Consider the following 16,416-nt stretch of genomic DNA (forward strand, 5'->3'; position numbering starts at 1 on the left):
CAGTTGGGTCTTCGTTATACATTAGGAAGATCTCTCCACCTACGTTTGAGGGCTGGAAACTTCTTCTGAGAATTTTAATTCAACGTAGTTTTAATTGTACCAGCCCTATCTCTTTCAAGTTATTTTACTGTGAGCCCTGACAATTAAATGATTCTTCCTTTTTATTCAATAATACGTCAAAGCTCTTGTCCCTTCTTGAAGCTTCCCTACCACTGTGACATACTGCATAGCATTTTCTTACTGCTGTTTACTGAAGTGTGACTACCAATGTGTTTAGCTATATCTAGGATTTCTTCCTCCTGATGCAGTTCTTGTGCTCTTAAGTTCCTCTGTCTTTAGGGGGTCTTGATTTATTTTACCTTATATCACATTAGGTGCTCTCTCACTCTCTCTTCTGAGAGACACTATTTCCTTAGAATGAAATTTTGGTTTTGTTTGATCCTGTCACATCTTTATCAAAGTTTCTGCTATTCCCCTATTGTGTGCAGTGGATAATTTCATTAAATATGTTGGCTAGTAAGCTTGGTATCACAGAGATGGAGCCTAAGTGTAAGTGGTCTACTCTCATGATACCAAATTTCAGTGCCTTGCTTACTGGGTATTGACTGTGTAGCTAAGCAGCTCGTCTGTGGAGAGTGCAGGCTTAGAATTAGACTTGTCTTATTTTTAGTATTTCCTCATCCTGTCTATTTTGAGACTTGAGATTCAATCTGGATAATGGTGAAACCCATTGATATTTTATAAGAAAGACTACATAACCTTTTCTTAGTTCTACAGCATCAGTGTCGGACAGCCACAGAATTACTCTTTGTTTCATTATGACATTGATCTGCTGGTCTGTCTTCAATTCAGTTTTATAAAAATGCAAAAAATTGGCTTTTTATCTCTACAGTTCCTACTGCCTGCATTTTCCTGTTCCATTTTGAACCTGCATTTCGCTCTTCCCTGTTTTGAACTTTCTTCAGACATTAATTTCTCTTCTACTTTTCCTCCTTCTAGCAACAGTGACTGTGTGCACTTTGAGTCCGCAAGCATTGAATGCAAGCTGGGGCAGTTTTCAAATGCCTGACAAAGACTTAGTGATCCTAAGTGGGTATCAGTGGAAGTATTTTCTTCTTAAGGCGACCTCTTTTCAGATCTGCTTGCTTTGAATGTAAGTAGATTGCCTAAATAGGACTTGCACACTTAGCATCTTCTAGTGTGGAAGATTAGATGACTCATTGAGAGTAGAACAGCCAAGTTCCTCCTTCTACCAGGGACATTCTCATCAAGCACAACGTTCCTTCTTCAAGATCTATCTAGACAAGGAGATTAAGTTCTCAGTCTGCTTTTGCAGAAAAAATCTCACCATTTTTGTGTACTGAATCTGAAATGCAGTGATAAATCTCAGCTTAGTCTAAGAACACTCTTAAAGAAACACAAAATGTGCCATCTGGCAGGAGATCACCGCCTTGTCTTGTCCCAGTTGTCAAACTGCAAGTTCTTCCTTCTAAATAAAACGCACTAACCAGTAAGCAGTGCTGCTGCTTAGTAGAATCTGAACATATTCTGTGTTTCTGCGGGGACCAGTGTTTGAATGAAGACAATCTGTTTAATGTTCACCTCCCCATGAGTGGCTGTCACATCAGCAGGATGGATCCAAGCTTTGACTGTGAATTTATCTGTACTGTCTTTTATCTAGGCAAGATTTCCTTGGGAACTCCTTTGCAAAGGAGACTAAATAGCTTCTTACTGTCTTTTTCAGATTTGTTCTTTGGTAGCTGATACTTTGCTCCACAATAACAAAATTACATTGTCCCTTTACCTTATATACAAACTTATTTTTTCACCTACCAGCTTGTCTTTTCTGTGTACCAAGACTTTCATAAAATCTGTGATTGTTCTCATTGAGATTTCAAAAAGCTTAACTTCAGCCAAGAGGTGTTGCAGTTTTGTTCTTGTGTTGGAAACAAGCAGAGTGGACAATCAGAGCAGATCTTAATTATGATAAAAACAAGAATTTGTATGACTTCGGTAAGTCTGCTGAAGTTTCAGTGTGCCTGATGTTTCTAAAGCAGCTGTATAAAAGGATTCTTCCTTGAGATGTTTTTAGTGTGGACACATACAACTAATGTGTTTTTTAGTTTCTGTTCCAAAAGTTTCCTTTTTGAGCTGTTTTTGAAGTTTCTGAATCAATAAACACTAGAGAAGAAGAAGTTAGTTACTTAGAGAGTGATGTTTTCCAGATAGTTCTGTTTGTTGCCACCCTTCTTGCCATGTCTTGAAACATGTAGAGGAAATTGAGGTGCCAGAAACGAAGTGCTGAGGATTTGAAGGACAGTTTGTGTGGGTGTGAGAGAAGCATTCACATATGCCTGAGTGATATTTTGAAAGCAAAAGGTCTGTAGGTACAGGTACTTGAAACATGTAACCGCTTAGGAATCTATAGCTAGATAGTACTTTTCAAAGGTCTGTTAGTAGTAGCTTTTTTTTTCCTGTTGGCTTATATAGTAGTGAATGAAGAACTAGAAGCCTTCTGATAAGGCCTGTTTATTAAAAACGTTAATTTCTTTGTAAAGTGCGCATATCCTTTACAAAGGAAAAGTCATATTGCCAGTTTGGAGTCCCATATAAAACAGCAATGAAAACAGTTCACAGAAGCCGTACAAATGGCCATGAATGTAAATTTCTGTGGTTAAATATGGGTAATTTGCTTTGTTCCTACAGGTAGCTTGTATTTTTTATAAATGTTCTTGAGAGAAATATAATTTCTAGCCCATCATTAAGAGGTGTATCTTAAATACTTGGATTTTTTTTTTCCTTTGATTAATAACAAATGGGAAGTATGTGAAAACCATAGCACTTGCCTAAATGCGTAACTGAAGTTCTTGGAACAATGACTTTGGCACGGCCATTCCAGAGGTGATATATGCTGCAAGTTGAATTGTATGGAATTTTGCCATTTAGCCAAAATTTTCTAAGTACTCTAAATACAATAGTCTTTTAGCAGCATGTTCTTGTACCAGTATAATGCAGCAACCCCTAAATATTTTAGAAGAATCAATTTTATTAAATATTTCTGTGGTAGCACAGATTGTACTAACATATTTACATAGCAATTATTCTGTTTTACCTTAGAACCAAACTAGGAAATAGCAGCATGTTTAAAACACAGTAACGCGGTAGAAAGTATCCCTGCTCTCTCAGCCTGCATCAGAAAGATAAAAAATTAAATGTATATGCATGATCTGTAGAAAAGGAAGTTATATCAAGGCAAGGAAAGGTTCTGGTCTTTTGATCTTTATCTTCCTGTTTTGCATAATGTCAGATGTGCTTTCTGTGTATCCTCTATATTTAACCAAGGCAAACAATAATGTTTACTATTTCTGTTATTCCAGATACTATATATCAAAAGGTGCTATCGTTGATCAGCTTGGAGGAGATTTAAATTCGACCCCACTTCACTGGGCAACAAGGTGGTGAAAAATCTTCTGGAATTTTCTTTTCCTGTGTTTAATTTGGAATACGCTATCTATCAATTTATGAAATTGCTGTATACAGAGGGAATACTCTGTACAAGAATTAAGTCCGTCATTGTTAACTGGGCACACTGTCTATGTAGTATGATTGAGCTACAGGAGCTTTCAGCATATATTTCAGTTTTTGTCTAATCTCTTTCTGATGTAGAGAAAGTTAATTACTGTGATAGGAAAGGAGTAAAGTAAAATTAGAGCGTATAGGCACCTTGGTTTATTCTTACTTTGGAGATCTTATTTTTGTCAGTCTGCTGAAGTTCAGCAGCCCTTGTGCAAATGGGGCTTGGGATGATTTTTGTGTGACATTGTCCTTGCACTGTTCTATTACGTGTATGGAATTTTTTAAGATGCACTTAAAACTCATACTTATGATGCACAAGATGGTCAGAGAATAATTAATGCCTGGGAAAAATGAAGACAGCCTTGAGTAGTAGCTGCACCTTCACACAGCCACCTAGAAATAGGATACAGAGGAACACTGTCCATATTAATATTTTTACTGTAGACTGCAAAAGGAGACTTAGAAAATTAGCTTTTAAAACATTTAATGTGTCTAAGTAATTTGTTTACTAAAGATGAGGATTTGGTTTTTAGTCTCCGTTAAAGATTTTAGCTTGTGTATTTCTGTTACAGATCACTCTCTGTGTTAATAGCACAAAAGCTTGATTAAATTTTCTGGTGTTCATGGCTGTAGTCTGTTGTTCTGTGAAGCAGTGTCTGAAGCTGCTTCTGACAGATTGAAAAGGCATTTTTGCTCATGTCAGAAGCTGTATAGTTAGGTACCTTGTCTACAAGAAGGGTATGCCAGTGCTCATTATGCCAAAACGATGCTTAAGCTTTTAATGTAGTGTGGAGGAAGTGCAGGCCTTCAGTTTTCCTTTTTTTTTCTTCCTATTTTTATTTCACTACTGTTTTCAATACTAGAAAGATAAACCATATGCCCCACAAAAAGTGAGAATATATAGCAAATTTGACATCTCTTAAAATAGCAGGTTTCATATATAGGTTGGAAGAAGTTGGAGTAGACTAGATTTGTAAACTAGATTTCTAAACTTACAACTTTTTTTTGCTGACTGGCTTTTTGCTATACAACACTTGGGTAAATTGCATGTGATGAATGCATTGGCTGCACAGAATTTGCTCATTATGAATGAGTTTGCTTACTCAGTTGCAAGAATCGGATCATGACAATTGTTTTCAAAGTATGAGCTGAAGTATGCGAGCTCTGGTAGTGTAGTAACTGCTAAATATATTTGTTGTATTCAAATATTCAAATTTTAATAGTTTTTCTGTGTGTCGTTAGTCAGTTGTTTGTTTTTTGTGTTTTGTTACCTTTAGACAGGGTCACTTATCCATGGTTGTACAGCTGATGAAATATGGGGCAGATCCCTCGCTAATTGATGGAGAAGGATGTAGCTGTATTCATTTGGCTGCCCAGTTCGGACATACTTCGATTGTTGCTTACCTGATAGCAAAGGGACAGGTACATTTTCCATCAGGAACGAGTTTTATATTTTGCATTCAAATTACGTGTAATTGTATGTGGGTTTTACCTTACCAGAAAAATCTTGCAGATGTATAATAAAGTAACTTACATAACAGGTGTGAACTTGTTTAAAGCATAGCATTAATCAAGTATAAATGGACTTTTAAATGTTCTACTGTGATTATGAAATCTCCCTGTGTTTGTCCTCATGTTTATGTACAGATTTGTCCTGTTTATCTGAGCATATAATACTTCAGTCCAAAAGAAGCTGTTTGTCTTTACATGTGTATATACATAAACACACAAAACTTGCTTTAAAGTTTAAAACTTGTTATCTTGGAAAGAGCTCTCCTTATCAATAGCTTTTAAAATGATGATTTTTATTAAAATCACCAAATATTATCAAGTATGATTTTGGTATCCTTTGTATGCTGTAAGCTTGAATTAATTTTAACAGTAACTTTTGGAAGCACTTCAAAAAGTTCAACTTTGAAATTATGTATTGATTTGTATATTTAAAAAATAGTATGTTTTAAATATAATACTATCAGGAGCATTGTAATAACAGTCCCATAGCTCATAGTTCTTTAGCTATACTGCACACAACTGCAGAAACAACGTGGTTTCTGTAGAAGCTATGGGAAATACATGATTCTACTTTTTATTCGTTTTTATATATTTTTATCTCCTTTGTGATGCTGTGACTTAGGTTTAGAAACTTGAGCTGCTTTTGCTTATGTGGGCTTACCCTATACGCTACTTGCAAATTATTTTTGCCTTTTACCTTTATAGAGACCAGGTTCTTTTCTAGCCGAAGAGCAGGCTTGCCCTAGTTCTGAACCTTAATCGTAGTACCTGTGTGATAAATGACAACTACATAAATGTCAAAATAAATGTCAGTGTAGGCTGTCGTGCTTTGTTAGTTCTGATCCTAATGCCTTTGTGGACCTGCATGTTCAGAGGAGAGCCAGCTTTCATAACTCTGTAGAGATCTGACTGGTGGATTAAGAAATTGCTCCTAATTGCTTCTGTCCCTTTTTGAGACAGCACTGGAACCCACTTCAGTGTTGCTGCTTCACTGGCTTCCTGGGCTGCAGCAGCCCACGAAAATTTCCAGTCTGAGGCCTGAGTCCAGTCCTTGACCTTCTGGAGTGTAGCGTAGGGGAAGAACTCCTGGTCAGATGCTCTCTGCCCTTGGTTAGAAGTGAACCCACTTTCAGTGCCAGCAAGTACTACTTGGCCAAGAGGCAGCAGTGGCCTATAGCTGTTGCTTTTTGTTTAGTTATGTCTCTTACTGAATTTTGAGAGCCCAATACCTGGCTGTATCATAATTTGCTCACGTCTGTGTCAGGAGGTTTTCCTGGTTCAAAATCAAGCCTGGGGCAAGTACATGACATAAATATAATCAGATAGCAAGTAACAGAACCTGTAGCACAGCTCAATTTTAGGTAAGATGATTATTTTAGAAAAAATGCCAGAAAGAAAAACTGAAAAGAGCTTGAAGGCACTTAGAAATGTTCCAAATGGATGCTTGCACCTAATTGTTTATGCTACCTACACTACTTAAAATGCCAAAGATGTATCAGGGCCATATGCAAACATGTCACTCCAGAATAAGCTAGGATATGGATGTGGTATATCAGGTGGTTGAATAATGTGTTCATCTTCCATGGCACGTGTGAGAGAACCTCAGTTACACATGATAGTTACTAGTGGGGTAAAGTCATGTTGTAAGAAATATTCTGTAGCTAAAGTTATAGTTTGACTGTTTTGTGCTCACACTTTATCACGTAATCATGAAGTATAGGTTTTTTTTATTATTCTCAGAGTTGCAATTTTATATGTTAACTACTGTCCCAAACTACATGAGGCTTTCTTCTGAGCTATGGCCTAGGATTAGTTGGGCATCTAGGTTGGGAGACGCCAGTGTGGTAGCACCAGCCTTGGCTACTTTGGTGGTGCAGCCTGTGAGAACTGCTCCTAAGTACTGTTAGCTCTGTCTGCGCTAAATACTGCTCCCTCCATCAGGTTCAGGCGAGTATTAAGACATTGAATCAAATGCGTGCGTCCTAGACCCAACCTACAGCACACTGCTTACAGAATTATAAGACTAGTCATGTTTCTTCCTCATGATTATCAAAACTAACTCTGCTTTTGATGGCTTATAGTATTCAAAACAGAGTTTTTGTTGTTTGAAAGAACAAGATATGTCAGTTCTGTGTCAGTTCTGAGCCTTGCTTGATGAGCTGGCTGCCTGTTCATTCCACAAGAATCCTACAAAATCTCTGCTTCTAGTGAATAACTAGCACGTTTTTCCTAAATTAGGAAATGTTTTCAGCCTTACATCTCCCTTCCTTATAAATCTTCTTTACTATATGCTTTTAAATATGTCATCCCTTTAGAAGTGTTTCCCTTTCCCTGGGCAACAGTCCATGTGAAAGAGATCTTTTCCTTATGGAGATAGGAGTCTGAACAAGGACGTGATGGGTCTTTCTATGAAGGTCTGTGTTTTGTGAACTAACCAGTAATGGTTCTAAAGAGGATCAAATTCCTGGTCCCTTCCTGTGCAATTTAATGCACTTCTGAGTGGAATCTTGATGCTTTTTGTGCTTTTGAAAAGGCTGTATTGTATCACAGTACTGGTTTGACCGTTGCTTGTTAAATGTTCTGGTAAGCCTAAACGCTGCTCTGATCTCTAGCTGCTATTCGGAATCCTAGCTTGTCAGCTACACTGCTTTCAGAAAGTGCTGTTAAGTGGCAGAATAGCTGCTACAGCTCCTTTCCATGCAGGAAGCTCCTTCTCCCCTATGTTTCTGCCTCTCAAAAAGCTTTTTGTGGAATCTTGTGCTAGTGTCCTAGGATTAAGTCTTTGCATATGTAGAGTTGCTTTCTTTCAGAACCAGAGTTGTTCTATTTCAGAAATAAGTGAAAAATTTGCCTGTTGTGCCCCACAGAGTTCAGGCTTGAAATACATACACAGGGCAGCAGGATGTGCAATTTTTTATCATAGTATCACTTATTGTTGAAATCTTTGGTTCTTCCAATGCTCATACTGTGTCCTAACAGTGTAAAGACAGCCCTCCATGGGCATTATCAGGTTGACCTGTCACTGAGAATTAAACAAGAAATTGATGCAAAAATGCTTGTTGGTACACACCGGAGAAGAACAGTCTCCTAAAATGTACCTGCTACTTACATTTTTACCTCAGCCCTTTGGCAAAAAGTAACAAAAGAGCTTCCATTCTGAAATATCCCACTTGTTGTGTGGTTGCAGTGGCAAAATAATGAAGCTTTTTTGATGAGAGGTTTGTTAGAGCACAGGTCTGCTATCCACAATTATGTCAGCTTTGTTACATATCTACAACAGTATGCAAGTCAATCTCAGTTGCTTTGCCTCTAGTTAAAGTTCCTTTGAAAAGGGATCTGCCTCAGCCTGTCATATAGCTTAATATGAGTAATGGCCATAGCCTGCCTGGGTAAATTATGTGTAGGGAGTAGTCTGGAGCGCATGGATTTTTATTTGTCTTTTAGCTGAGTGTCACCTAGTCTGCAAAGTGTAGTTTTGATTAGCCTGGTGGAATCACTGAAGGAATGGTTCTGCTCATCTCTGGGCAGTCAGATCCCAGCTGTTATGAAGAATTGCTTTTCTATATGAAATCTGAAGCCAAAGGAGTCATTGTTCATGTTACAGTAATTTCTACAATCTTCAAAATATTGCTCTCCACAGTGTGACCTGAGTGTGAGAAGCAAAGTCATGCTTCTCAAAAATGAATGAACTTGAAGCTAGGCTGCAGTTCTAATTTCCTTCATGATCTCAACAACAGGAGGTTAAAGGGAGTGCTGGTTGTGCTGTGCTAGTAGGCTCAAAAGGATCTACTCTGTACATGTACTGGGGCAAGCGGACTTGGATCCTGATCTTAATGCATGTAACTCTCATCTGAACAAATAGTACAATAAAGCAGTGGTTCTCTTTCCTCTTCATCAACTGCTTTTTAAATTTATTATTTCTTTTTAATTAAGCACGAGAGTAAAACCCAAGAAATGTAAAGTTATCTGCAGGCCAGGGAATTTTAAAAGCAATTTTTGGAAGAACTGAATTGGTTTTCCTGGAAAACAGCTCTCTGGGTCAGGCTAGCAGCGCCAGGGTGCTGGGTATTCGGCAGACTATGGGAGCAGAGAAGAAGGTTCTGGGGTGATAGAAAGCAACATCATCCACTTTCTGGGTTTCTGTCACTAGTTTCTGTAGCAAAAGACTTTATTCAAATGCTTTCAACCTAATTTTCCTAGTGAGGACTGAGGGGAGCAGCATAGAAATTATTGGCATAGCTGTACTGCCTCTTAAGTAAAACTGTTCAGATCTTGCATTAAGGTAGTTTAGAGTAATTTTGTTAGTGATGGTCTTTGGAACTTGCCCAAATGTGCTTGAGAATCTTACCTGTCTCCAGTGTATTTAGGGATTACCAGTTTCCAAATTAGTGAGGCGCAGGGGTCTACGACAAGAAAAAATGCTGTAGGTATTAGATCCTTTGCGATGGATAGAAAGGAATTGTCTGTATGGTGCTGTTTTGTCATTCTATGGCTATGTTCTGTTAAATGTATTTTTTTAATATATATATATATATAGCTATAGGATTAGTCACCACTTGATTCTAGGTCAGTTTTATTTCTGTGTCTGTTGTTTTTATTAATGGCTTTTGTTTAAACTTAAAAATTTTCTGGCATCCATTAACTTGATGCCCAGATCTGCAAATATCTTTGGAACTGAGTGAACTAGGGAAAATTGCTTTGCAAGTGGAAAAATAGATGCAGCTACCATTCAGTAGGATCTAGGATTCAGCCCATGACATTTATGCTGATTTATCAAGTTTTTTATTAAATATTGGTGCATGGTTTTAGTTTTCTCCTGCTTTTGAGTGCAACAGTATACCATCTGTATGTCTGTTATGTTGAAGATTAATAATAAGATGGAAATGGTTAGTCTTACACAGCATGACTATTCCTTCGTTTCCAAAATAGATTGGAGTGGTTATGTTTTCGCAGTGGTGGTGTTAATGTCTGTTTTCATTTTCTAAATTCCTCATTTTATTATGTACTAAAAGCTTGCCAGTTTTTCTCCAGTTCAGTTGGCTAGTCTTAAAATACTGCTTCTCACTGCAAGCCTTGTAGCTACTGGATCTTGAGCATGCTTACTTATCTCACCAAAGTACTTCTTTTTTTTTTTCCCTTTTTTAGGATGTAGATATGATGGATCAAAATGGAATGACACCTTTAATGTGGGCAGCTTACAGAACACATAGGTAGTATCTCACTGCATTTCTTACTTTCTCTTGATGTTAACTAAGTCCCGTATAGGAGTGACTGTGTTTGATTTTTTTTGGAAAGTTTTGGGTTTTTTTTTTTTTTTTTGTTTAATTAGTCAATGTTGTTTTCCACAATTGCCACTTCATTTATGATCATTGTGAGTTTACCTTATGAGGCAGCTCAGCCCTACACAGCTGCTTGCTCACTCCTGCTCAGTGGTTTGAGGAGGAGAATCAGAAGAATAAAAGTGAGAAAACTTGTGGGTTGAGATAAAGACAGTTTAATAGCAGAAGGAAAAGCTGTATGCCCAATCAAAGCAAAATTAGTTCATTCACTATTCCCCATTGGCAGGGAGATGCTTAGCCATTTCCAGGACAGCAGGGCTCTGTCACCTGTAATGGTTACTTGGGAAGGCAGATGCCATAACTCCAAATGTCCTTTCCCTTCCTCCTTCTTTCCTCAGCTTTTATTGCTGAGCATGACTTTGGTCAGCTGTGGTCAGCTGTCCTGGCTGTGTCCCCTTCCAGCTTCTTGCCCACCCCCAGCCTATATGCTGCTGGTGGGGCAGCATGAGGAACAGAAAAGGCCCTGATGCTGTATAAGCCCTGGCCAGCCAGAGCTAAAACATGCGTGTGTTATCAATGCTGTTTTGCTCACAAATCCAAAACAGCACCTTAGCTGCAATTATGAAGATTAACTCAATCCTAGACAAAACCAGTACAATAACAGTAAAATAAATTGGAGAGAGTGGATATCATGCCGAAATACTAATACGAACTTTTAGTTTACAAAGTACATCTTCCTGTAGAGGTGACTGGAAAAAGTTGGTGTAAAATAACACTTCTCCAAAGAGCAGATTTGTCTGAATTAAATTCCTGCTCTGAAGGGCCTATTTCAATCAATTCTTGAGAGGCTAGCTTTTATGAATGCATGTCATTACCAACATTATCATCCTGTTTTATTTTCTATCTTTTGGAATGTGAAGTGGAAATCTAACATGTTTTGAACTTCGGTTGTTGTCTGCCAAGTATATAATCATGTGCATGATTTTACGAATGTTAATACTGTTAGATTTTGGTAAACATGAAAACAGAATTGTGTAACAAATATGTTTCATGACATCCCAGAGCAAGCTGTCTTACTGAGCTCCTTTAAATGTCAACAGAATTGTGGTTCCTCTTTGGTGGGAAGGAAATCTGAGCCATTCACAATCATCAGCGAAAAATGTCACACTGTATTACATAGTGTGCCTGATCGATGTTCTTTATAGAAATCAAACTCATTAACAATGAGATCGTATGTATTTGAGATAATCTTCTGTTGATCTAACAAGAATTTTCTTTTCTAGTGTGGATCCAACCCGATTACTACTTACATTTAATGTTTCTGTTAATCTTGGAGACAAGTACCACAAAAACACGGCATTGCACTGGGCTGTGCTAGCAGGAAATACAACGGTTATTAGTCTTCTGTTAGAAGCTGGAGCTAATGTTGATGCTCAAAACATAAAGGTAAACACTTGGTCTGTTTTTATTGTAAGTGGTTTGAGACAGAAATAACTGAGCCTATGATAAATCTCAAGATTATTATTGTGGGTATGGTGGGATTGTGAAGATGGAGCAAAAGCCATGCCACTGATGTTTAATTTGGGAGTCAGTTTTTCCTAAGAGTGATGCATAACCACTAAATCTGAACCCTTGAAAGTACTTGTGTAAATAATTTAGCAATGGTTATGTGCAAATATATGGGATCAGGGTGTGCAATTACACTGCATGCATGAAGACCCACACATTTGGATGTGAAATTGGAAATCCGACAGAAAATCTTCTAGTGGAGTTCTGGGCTGACTGTTGGAGTGAGATGAGAGACATCTCTCCTCTTCCAGAAAGGTGACAAACACTCTTGTATATCTCCCAGTGTCAGTAAGGAAGTTGGAGGCCTGAAAATACTTTGAGTTGCCTGATTCCTCTGCCAGAATCTCTTAATGCTGAATCTAGATGCAGCTCTGTCAGAGCCAATCCCTACCATATGTTAGACCAGCTAAGCAGCTGTTTGAATTTATGCCATAGACTTGGCGTCTGTAAGAGTTTCTCCAGCAGTGGAAGATGCACTTACTGAATTTACTTACATCCATTGCCTCCAGACTCTTCTGTATATAATATTAGGTGCACTTTACCACCCAGGATGCTTATTCTGTGGTGTCAGAGAAGAATTCAGTTTTAGGAAAAGAATTCTCAATTTCTCTTCTAGTATTTGTATTTTCCACTTAATGACTGTTACATATGGAGTGGTTACACTGGAAAATACATCTGTAAATCTATACTTACAAAGTATTAAATGCAATCACATGGCTTTTCACAATGTTATAAAGCAAATCAACTAGCCTCTTGCATATACTGATGTGAATATATAATAGTTTTTCCTGGTCTGTAAGGTCAATTCTGTGGATGAATTATGCTACTAGCCTCGCTTCTTGTAAACTGCTGAAAAGCTTTTTTCTGTGCCACCGAATGGTGAAAATTAAGGTATTTTTGTGGAAAACAAAAATCAGTGTCATACCCTGCTTCCCTTGGCAGACTGATTAGTGTGTTAGAGTTTTAAAGTTATCACCTTACCTACATTTGTGGACTCATAAAACTCATAATAAAAATCTATGTGTTTGGCCAAAAAAAAAATGTATTTGCTAGCCTGAAGCATTTCATGGTCTCTCCTTCTTCATTGACAGACAGCAGCAGTCAGTAGAAAAATAGGTTTTGAACCTGCTGGATCATGATACCTTTCCAGTCATGCCAGAGGACATGTGCCTGGTTTCATTAACCACTGCCTGCCTTCTGCAGTGGAGTCTAGGTTCCTTGCATGCTTTCCCAGATTTCCTAGGATCTTCAGAGGATCGAAATCATTCTAGCAGTGGTAGTTTTGCCATCCTGCCAGTGACTTTATAACAGATGCTAATTTGAGTGATTGTAAACATGTAGGAAACTTATGAATTCGGTTGATTTTTCTAGGTATGTAGGAAAGAATTCAGTTCTGTGTTTCACCTTGTGAAAAACTCAGTTTTGTGTTTCACCTTGGACTGTCCAGCAAAAAAGTTTTCTTTGAGCCAAAAAACAGTTGTTAGGTGTCTAGCTCATGTTTCCCCAGAAATGAAAGGAATAGTGAAGGGCTCCTTTCTGGTGCAGTCACTTCCAGATTTCTGCAGCACTATCTAGTTGAGGGCATTTTCTCAGCTAGCCCATAGAATTGACTAAGAGTTGTGGTAATGATCATCATTTTTTGGCTCAAATATTAGGTGTGAGCTTTGACTGTGTTGCTCCCAACTCAAGGTAGTCTGTGTTAGAAAGGCATATAGTGCTGGCCACCTAGGTTTGGAACAAATTGGAGCCAGTCTTCTCAGTAAGGTACTCTCTTGCTTTGCATGACAGTTTGCAAGCGTATGACAATAGCACTCTTATTCTAGAATAAAACTTGATACAAGCAGTGGGTTTTGTCCTGTTTGTGTTATTTAAAATCTTTGTAATATGCTGTACATGGAAATAATACTTTTCTTTTGGTATAAGATAACTTTTTCCTTTTTGAGAACTGGATTACAGTTTAGAGTTGGAACCAGCTTTTCAGTTGTTGAAGTAGAGTGGTTTTTTAATTAGTTGACTTTTTTGTTAAGGAAATTATCTTGCCACCCCAATAGATGATGGATTGGGCAGATGAAGACAGGATTTCACAGGGAGTCAGCTTATCACTGGGGGGAGTCATTGGGAAGCTGCAAATTTTACTTAAATATAAGCAGATGCTCCTTTTTTACTGGAGAGTGATAGAGACCTGAAAGAGCTTTTACAGTTTAAGGAAGATTTTATTTATTTATTTTTTTTTTATAAATTGAATGGACTTCAGATGTAGTTTCTTGATTAATGAGTGTATCTGTAGGCTTGTCCATGGAATATGTAAAGTTCCTTACAGTAATAGCTTCAGATTATTCTTTCTGTCTAAACTCTACAAATGTATACTACTGAAGCCTTATTGCTTCCTGGCAAATCAAGTTTGTAACTAGATTAAGTTCCTCAATTTTTATTGTTTTTCTTTTTTTTTCCTTTCTAAGTGAGTCAGCCATCCACCACCCCTGTGAAAACAAGGAAATTATTAAAATGGCGAGGTGATGAGAAGCACAGTCAAAAGACTTTAAAGCTCCCTCAATCTTTTTATTTAGGCAGTTCCTAGGTGGCTCATGGCCCTCTAGTGGAAGGGATGCTCAGCTGGACCACAAGACAACTTCAGGATTTACTTGGGAGATCAACTCCCAGAGGGGATTGCTTGTCCACAGGTAATATTTACAGTCTAGATATATATGGTGATATTAAACCAGAAGCATCTCTGAAGTTTTCCAGAGCAATTCAAATTTCTATTAAATTTGTGATGAAGCAGGACCATAGCTTGATTTCAGGCATTTCTGCTGAGGATGGAGTTAACCTCATCTGTTTCTTAAACATCTGGCTAAATAACTTTGAAGCCAAGTTAAGTCAAAAGGTAATTTTTAACATTTTTTTTCTAGTTAAACATCTTGCACAGGAGTGCAAGATTGTATTTTAGCAAGAAGCTTCAGCTCATAAACTGTAGTCTGTGCTGTTTACTCTCCTTTTAGAGATTTGAAGAAGATTTCAAAGGCAAAAATGGCAGTTAAGTACTCGATTCCCATTGTCTTTCTATGGGATATAGGTAGCTAACTGTACTTTTTAATCTTTGAGATCTCTTCTGTCTGTAGTAATTATTGCCCTTTCTGGGTAATTTCAGTTTCTGGTACCTGTCTCACTTTTTTTTTAGGAGGGGGCCGAGCGATGGAGGATTCAGCCATTTTTCAAGCCTCCATGAATGGTTTGTTTAGGAGGGGAGTTAACTCCAGTAGAAGAGAGGAGGAGTCAAATGCAAAACTGAAGCTGGAGGTACCTGCAATTGGTTGTCTCTTGCCTCCTCTATAATTTTAAACCCAGTCAATAACATTCATTTAGCTCTCTTCCTAAATGTTTTAAAAGCAACAAATCCGTTTGGTAGGCACCTTTGGCCCCTGTATCTCTCTCTCTGTGTCTCTTTTGCTCTGTCTGTTGGTCCTCTCTGAAAGTAGGGAAGGAGAAAGTATAGACCATTGCTGGCTTAGCACCCAAAGTATGTGGAGTGCAAGCTAAGCATAAAAGCTTAGAGTTTTGGAATGAGTTTGAAATGAGCAATCAGTTTATTTTTTCCAATTTTCTTCCTAGGACTTCAGTAATGGAAATGAATATAAAGACATTAAGCTTGTGGGAAAAATTCCTTATAGAAACATTCCATGATATTAGTAACTTCACTCTGCTAGAAAGGCAGAGAATTAACTGAGAAGTCAGGCTTTAGACTGTGAGAGTTTCCATGATCCAGTGGGTCACGAGTTCTTATTCTTTGCTTGATTTCTGCTGCCTGTCAATAGCTGAGGGGGAAGCACAGTCTTTCATTTACAGACTAGTAGACTGTGTGTAAACCGGTGAAATATAGATGTGTTGTGCCTAAGGCAACAATTAATGCTATATCAGGACATATATATTGTCAGGATCACATGTTTTATGCTCTATTTGTCCACGCATGTACAGTTATGAGAGAGTGAAAAAGACCAAAAGGAATGAATGATGTTTCGTGTCAAGTAAGCTGCAGAGCAAAAAGTATTCCAGATTGTATCTCAAACTGATTCAAAATGTATTATTTTTGCTTGCCAATCTTCTGTTTCAAAAGTGCTCTGAATGCATTTTATTTTTAAATTGGATGTTTCCCACTTTTGTACCTCTGGCAGGGAGAATCGCCACTTGATCTTGCAAAACAGAGGAAAAATGTTTGGATGATAAATCACCTACAGGAAGCAAGACAGGCAAAGGGATATGACAGTCCATCCTTTCTGAGAAAACTAAAAGCTGATAAGGTAAGAAGTGGTCTAATGCTTACGTAAATCAGTATTACTGCTGCTGTTGGTTAGGGGGAGTGTGTATTTGTTTAAGGTAAGCAGTTCAGTAGCATGCTGTCTCCACATTTCAGTTTCAGAAAACGTGTTTTTGTTATAGCAAGAGTAATTGCAAAAGAAAAAAAAACCACACTTTATTCAATGCA

The 16,416-nt window shown here is 37.8% G+C and overlaps 1 protein-coding gene across 1 annotated transcript in view; it reads left to right on the top strand.

Annotated features, from left to right (window-relative positions):
• ZDHHC17 (zinc finger DHHC-type palmitoyltransferase 17) overlaps positions 1-16,416 on the top strand; it is a 69,133-nt gene that overhangs the window by 27,372 nt on the left and 25,345 nt on the right. Inside the window, exons 4-8 of the mRNA XM_065669283.1 lie at positions 3,378-3,455; positions 4,854-4,998; positions 10,234-10,298; positions 11,651-11,813; positions 16,106-16,231. Coding sequence (XP_065525355.1) covers positions 3,378-3,455; positions 4,854-4,998; positions 10,234-10,298; positions 11,651-11,813; positions 16,106-16,231 — 577 coding nt within the window. The remainder of the gene's footprint in view (positions 1-3,377; positions 3,456-4,853; positions 4,999-10,233; positions 10,299-11,650; positions 11,814-16,105; positions 16,232-16,416) is intronic.

The sequence above is a fragment of the Lathamus discolor genome, chromosome 1, assembly GCF_037157495.1.
Source record: "Lathamus discolor isolate bLatDis1 chromosome 1, bLatDis1.hap1, whole genome shotgun sequence".
NCBI classification, from domain to species: domain Eukaryota; kingdom Metazoa; phylum Chordata; class Aves; order Psittaciformes; family Psittacidae; genus Lathamus; species Lathamus discolor.